This window comes from Rhincodon typus, chromosome 10 (assembly GCF_021869965.1).
Source record: "Rhincodon typus isolate 14 chromosome 10, sRhiTyp1.1, whole genome shotgun sequence".
NCBI classification, from domain to species: Eukaryota; Metazoa; Chordata; class Chondrichthyes; order Orectolobiformes; family Rhincodontidae; genus Rhincodon; species Rhincodon typus.
The window spans coordinates 65129454-65136204 of NC_063341.1; the positions used below are offsets into that span (position 1 = coordinate 65129454).

General features: G+C 45.1%; 2 protein-coding genes across 5 annotated transcripts in view; one reads left to right on the top strand and one right to left on the bottom strand.

Annotated features, from left to right (window-relative positions):
- ccdc18 (coiled-coil domain containing 18) overlaps positions 1-6751 on the bottom strand; it is a 250198-nt gene that overhangs the window by 133644 nt on the left and 109803 nt on the right. The window lies entirely within an intron of this gene.
- The window catches only part of mtf2 (metal response element binding transcription factor 2), a 46836-nt gene continuing 45399 nt past the window's right edge, over positions 5315-6751 (top strand). Inside the window, exons 1-2 of one of the 3 annotated variants that reach the window (XM_048601700.1) lie at positions 5316-5525; positions 5785-5897. Coding sequence is in view for 1 of the 3 variants with exons in the window: in XM_048601701.1 (XP_048457658.1) it covers positions 5478-5525 (48 nt within the window). In the remaining 2 variants the exon portion in view is untranslated. Of the gene's footprint in view, positions 5526-5784; positions 5898-6751 lie in introns of all 3 variants that reach the window. The other 2 variants (XM_048601701.1, XM_020530803.2) reach the window with 2 other exon arrangements.

Genomic DNA, 6751 nt, shown 5'->3' on the forward strand with positions numbered 1-6751 from the left:
GGTAGTAATCCAGCGATAACTACCCTGTTTGTCCTGGACGTCAGCTTCCAAACTTACTCCCTGTACTCGTTTTTCGCATTCTCTGTCCTTTTTCTACCTATGTCATTGATACCGATATGTACCATGACTGCTGGTTGCTCACCCTCCCCCTTAAGGATCTTGAAGACACGATCCGAGACTTCATGGACCCTGGCACCTGGGAGGCAACATACCATCCGTTCATCTCGTTCGCGTCCACAGAACCGCCTGTCTGTGCCTCTTACTATCGAATCCCCCACTACAATTGCTCTCCTATTCTCCCCACTTCCCTTCCCAGCCACAGGGCCCGGCGGCGCGCAATAGACCCCTCCCCTTCCCCCCTTCCCTTGCCCGCCCCCCCCCCCTCCCCCCAACAGTATCCAAAACAGTATACTTATTATTGAGGGAACGGCCACAGGGGATCCCTGCACTGTCTGCCAATTCCCTTTCCCCTTCCTGACAGTCACCCAGCTACCTTTTACCTCCTATAACCACCTCCCTATAACTCTTCTCTATCACCCCCTCAGCCTCCCGAATGATCCGGAGTTCATCCAGCTCCAGCTCCAGTTCCCTTACGCGGTTTTTGAAGAGCTGGAGTTGGGTGCAGTTCTTGCAGGTGAAATCAGAGGGGACACCAGCAGTGACCCTTACCTCTCACATCCTGCAAGAGGAGGATGCAACTGCCCTAGCTTCCATTCCCTCTACTCTCTAGATTTCCAGAAGAATTTAAAAAAAGCCTTACCTTACCGACCCTCCACACAGTCTTTTTGTTTGGTTAGAGGAGGAGGATGGGTGGGAGACATTACACGTGTCGTGTTTTGGGTTTAGCCAATGCCCGAATATATCAGTTCCTTCCTGGCTTGCGTTCTCTCCACACACCCGCCGCTGAAAACAAGAGGGCCTCTGCTGCACGAGGTAAGTTTTTATACCGGAGAAAAAAACCTTACCTTCCCGTCGGCACTCTGGCTCGCGCTGCTGCCGCTGAATACAATCTAACGTATAGTGATTCCATACGAGAAGATTAGAAGTTGCAGTGCATTGTAAATGTAACATGAAAGACTTTGCTGATTATTGGAAAGTAAGAAATGAATAATAGGTGGGTTGATATAAAGGAAAGAGAATGGAAAAGAGAATCCCAATTTGTGGCATCAGGATGAGTTACTACATCTTGGAGCAATTTGAGAGGAAATTAGCTGATGATGATAAACATGACTTTGATGGACAGTCACAAGATGTGTTTAGAAAGGGTCCACGTTAGATCCAGTATTTTTTTCAAATGCCAGTTAGATAATGTCATTGATTACCAGTTAATGATGACTGACAGTTAACTGCCAAGTTCATTTGTCAAAGCAAATGTTAAATGCCATGACAAATAACTATAAACCTGAATTGTTTAAAATTTAAACAAGTTAGGCAGTTATTTAGTTTGAATTTAAACAAAAACCGAAAAAAACTGCGGATGTTGTAAATCAGGAACAAAAACAGAAGTTGCTGGAAAAGCATCTATGAAGAAAAATAGGGTTAACATTTTGGGTCCGATGACCCTTCCTTAGATGGTCACTGGACCCAAAATGTTAACCCTATTTTTCTTCATAGATGCTTTTCCAGCAACTTCTGTTTTTGTTCCAAATTGAAACGAACTGAGACTGAAACAAATGATCCAAATGATGCAAGACCTGAACAATATCCTGACATTGAGCTGACAATTGGCAAGATTTTCATCACACAGTTGTCAAACAATGACCATTTCCAAAACACAGAATCTAACCATTGCCCCTTGACAATCAATGATATTACCATTGCTGAATGCTCCACAAATCAATATCATTTGGGTTATCATTGGCCAGAGACTGAACTAGGTGTATAAATACTGTGGTTACAAGACAGGTCATGGGCTAGGAATCCTGAGTAAGTAACTCACCTCTTAACTCCCCAAATCATGTCCACCATCTACAAGGCTCAGGTCTTGGAGATATATAATGACCCTAATACTATTTTTACAAACCTTGGTGAATTGACTACATATCCGGTCTTCATTTGCCTGCTGACTGTTTGGGGGCCTATACTCCTAACAGTATGACCACCTCCTTTTTATTCCTCGGTTCTACCCATAAAACTTCATTTGATGACCCTGCCCAAGATGTCACCCTCCTTACTGCACTAACTGACTCCCTAACTAATAATACAACACCAATCCCAGTTTTGCATCTTTTCCTTTTCTGCCTGAAGATCCAATATCTGGTATGTTAAATTGCCAGTCTTATCCATCCCTCAACCGTGTCTCTGTGGTGGCAACAACATCGCAGTTCTATGTGTCAATCCATGCCCTTAACTCATCTGCTTTACCTCTGACAATCCTGGCAGTGAACCAGAGGCAATCCAGCTTCACCTTACTCCCTTCTCCCTTGAGACACCACATGGCTGAACTCGCTCTACCTTGGTTCCTTTTTTAAGTCAAGTTGCTACTGAACTATTGCACCGTGACCCCTGCCTCTGCTGAACTAGTTTAAACTCTTCCCAACAGCACTTATAAACCCTCCCACAAAGATTTTGGTTCCATTCTGGTTCAGGTGCAGACTTTCATGTTTGTTGAGGTTTCTGCCTTTCTTGCCTTTCTCCTCTAATTCTTGATTACAGCTCCTTATGGGCTAGGAGGTCCGGTGACCCTTCCTCATTACTGGAGTAAAGATGTCTTGCTGCAGTTAAATAGAGCCTTAATTAGATCTCATTTGGAATATTGTGTATAGCTCTGATCTCGTTTATTAAGAAATGATAGATATTTTTGGTTAACTTGCTAATACACCACCACTGTACCGTAAGTCCTTTGCTATGAGATGATATACTTAATGTAGATGGAATGCAATGGGTTCACCAGATTAACCACTCGGAGCAATAGTTCATGATGAACAATTAAAGAAATTAGGTCTGTTTTCTGTAGAGTTTTGAACAATGAGAGATGATCTCGTTGAAACTTAAAACATTCTTATTGTGCCTGATGAGGTGAATTTAGGTAGGAAGATTTCCATGGATAATAACTTTAGAATCAAGAACATAGTCTCAAGATAAGAGGTGGGCCACTTAAGACTGAGATGAGATGGTAAATCTTTGGAATTCTGTACCAAAAACGGTGTGGAAGCGCAATCTCTGAGCATACAGCAATCAGTTGACAGTAATCAATATATTTCTGGAGACTAATGACATGAGCTTCTGAGGAAGGGTCACCGGACCCGAAATGTTAACTCTGTTTTTTCCTTCACAGATGCTGCCAAACTGGCTGAGCTTTTCCAGCAACTTTGTTTTTGTTCAATGACATGAACAGATTTGGAGATATTGCATGACATAACACAGCGTGGAGCTAGAGGAACACAGCAAGCCGGGCAGCATCAGACGAGCAGGATCAGACGAGCAGGAAAGTTGACGTTTCGGGTCGAGACCCTTCAGAAATGGGGGAGGGGAAAGAGAGAAATAAATAGAGGAAGGGTGGGGCTGGGAAGGTAGGTGGGCTGGTGATACGTGAGTGCAGGTAGGGAGAAACGGATAGGTGGGAGAGAAGATGGACAGGTTGTGTCAGATCAAGGAGACGGGGATGGGAGGGAAGATTGGTTATGGGATGAGGAGATTTTGAAACTGGTAAAATCCACATTTAGGCCATTGGGCTATAAGCTCCTGAGGCGGAATATGAGATGCTGCTCCTCCGGTTTCTGGGTGGCGTCATTGTGACACTGGAGGAGGCCCAGGATGGACATGCCACCTAGGGTGTAGGAGAGGGAAGCTGAAATGGTTCGCAACCGGAAGGTGTTGTTGTTTGTCGTGAACAGAGTGCAGATGTTCTACAAAGTGGTCTCCGAGACTCTGCTTGGTCTCACCGATGTAGAGGTGGCCATGTTGGGAGCAGTGGATGCAATAGACCAAATTGATGGATGTGCAGGTGAACCTCTGTCTGATGTGAAAGGTTTGTTTGGTGCCTTGAATGGAGGTGAGGGGGGAGGCGTAGGGGCAGGTGTAGCACTTCCTGTGGTTGCAGGGAAAGTTGCCGGGTGTGGTGGGGCTAGTGGGGACTGTGGAGCGGATGAGGGAGTCGTGGAGAGAGCGGTCCCTACAAAAAGCAGATAGGGGTGGGAAGGGAAATATATCTTTGGTTGTGGGGTCAGATTGTAGGTGGCGGAAGTGGCTGAGAATGATACATTGGATACGGAGGTTAGTGAGGTGACATGTGAGGATAGGAGGATTCTGTCTTTGTTTTTGTTGGGGGGAGGGGCTGTGAGGGCAGTGGTGCGGGAAACACAAGAAATGCAGTCGAGAGCATTTTTGACCACCGAAGAGGGCGGGGGGGAGTTGTGGTCCTTGAAATAAGAGGACATCTGGGATGTTTGGGAGTGGAATGCTTCATCTTGGGAGCAGACATGGTGAAGGCGGAGGAATTGGGAGTAGGGGATCGCATTCTTGCAGGAAGGTGGGTGAAAGCAGGTATACTCTCGGTCGCCATGGGAGTCAGTGGGCTTAAAATAGATGTCAGTTTCGAGGCGGTCACCAGAAATGGAGACAGTGAGGTCCAGGGAGGAGAGAGAGGTATCTGAGATGCTCCAGGTGAACTTGAAGTTGGGGGTGAAAGGTGTTAGTACAGTTGATGAACTGTTCAAGCTCTTGGTAGGAGCACGAGGTAGCGCCAATACAGTCATCGATGTAGCGGTGGAAGAGGTGGGGGATAGTGCCAGTGTAGCAGCAGAAGAGGGACTGTTCCACATATCCTACCAAGAGGCAGGCATAGCTTGGGCCCATGTGGGTTCCCTTGGCAACCCCCAATCCCCACCACTGCCTACCTGCACTCCACTATCAACATCCCACCTACCTTGCCCAGCCCCACCCTTCCTCTATTTATTTCTGAACTCCCTTCCCTCTCCCCCATTTCTGAAGAAGGGTCCCGATCCGAAACGTCAATTTTCCTGCTCCTCTGATGCAGCCTGGCCTGCTGTGTTCCACCAGCTCCATACTCAGACTCCAGCATCGGCAGTTCTTACCATCTCTGAGTGGAGATGTTGCAAGGTTGTGATCTAGAATGATAAGGCTGGCTCGATGGGCTGCATGGTCCACTGTCCTACTGAAATATCTCCAACCCAACACAAGATTTTGCATGCGCCACTCCCTGTCATGACGTTTTCTCTTGCCTTCGCTTTCTGTCTCCCCTTGTTCTTCATGCACGAGATCTGCTCGTGCTGTTTCAATGCGTCTGGTTGTTTCTGTTTCTCGTGCACGTGCCGTTTTCGGTTACGCGCAGTCCCACATCTCGCGTACACATCGTCTTCTCTCTTCCCCTCCTCCACGCCCTTCCCAGAATGCGCTTCCAGACCCGCGGGAAACCAAAATGGCGCCTGTGTGAACGGAGTTGTAAGTGGGATTGAGTGAAGAGGCAGTGCAGTGGTTTCGAATACAGGGAGGGGGTCAGCCGTCCTGAAATCCGTATGTTTAGAGTAAAACAAAGGGCGATTTTGGAACAGCGTCCGAATGAGGTGAATGCTATTTTTAAATACGGCTTTCTTTCGTGATTTGTCATTTTTAAAAGTAGCGCTCGCATCCTGAGAGCGAGGCCTTTTGGCTGCCGTTTCTCTGGGAAAGCATCGCCGTGGAATCGTTTGTGGAATTCCGAAACTCTGGCTCTGTTTAATAACCTTCCCGCCCTGTTTCGATGCAATGAACATCAGCTGATTTTGGAGGCATAGTTGTCCTTTACTTTGTTTACATTGACCGACTTCCTTTGTTTGAAACGAGGTCTAACAGGTTGCAGGGGCTTCGTTTTCTGCTCATGCAGTCGAGGGGAGGGAAGACGAGGAAGCCATAGGGAGTTTACCATCTCGAAGCTTCTCTTTATCGTAGAAATCGCGGTAGGTTTCCACTTAAAGAAGCCACACTATTTGTATTTTGAAGTTCATCGAATTGAATTCTCAAAATGTAAATATTTTGTTTAGCCCGTGAATTTTGAGTAAATGCTACGAAATGCAACAATAACCTCTCATTGGGCATGCAAGCTAACTAATAACGTTTAGTTCAATTTGTGATATTCGGGAAGAATCACTAAATTAAATATAGTCATTAACTTCAATATGGGGAACTGCACTTTTGGGATAGTGCATTGTAAGGCGCTAAAGTTGATTTTGTTTTGTTTCTGCCACATTGTGCCGTATGCTCTCTCAAAATTGTAAGACATTCAATTAATAAAATATTTATTGATCTGGTGCCAATATTTTGAGCAAATCGCTTTTTAATTAAGCTTTTGTTTATTTAATTCATGTTGCTCATAAAAGGGTAATGAAACCCATGTAGTCCTTTGTTAAATGAGAGCTGTCGGGATTATGCAAACTGTATTCGTGATCCATTATTACCTGGCTTTCAGCAATGCGGAAAAAAACCTATTTGGGTTGATATAGTCCATTTATCTTAATGCAAAATTCCTCCATCTAGGTTTTGATAATTTGATACTAACTACAAAATTGTCATTTTTCTTAATACCACTTTGAAGACATTGGCTTTATCACAAGAACTAATAATTGGTTTTGGTCAAATTTGAATTTAAGCTTCAAGATTGGTAAAATAAAGCAATGCCAGAAATTATTATTCCTGAAATTGCCAACCAGAAGACACATGATTTTGAGAACACAGATACCGAGGTGTAGAGCTGGATGAACACAGCGGGCCAGGCAGCATGAGGCGACTGGTTGGCAATTTCAGGAATAATAAT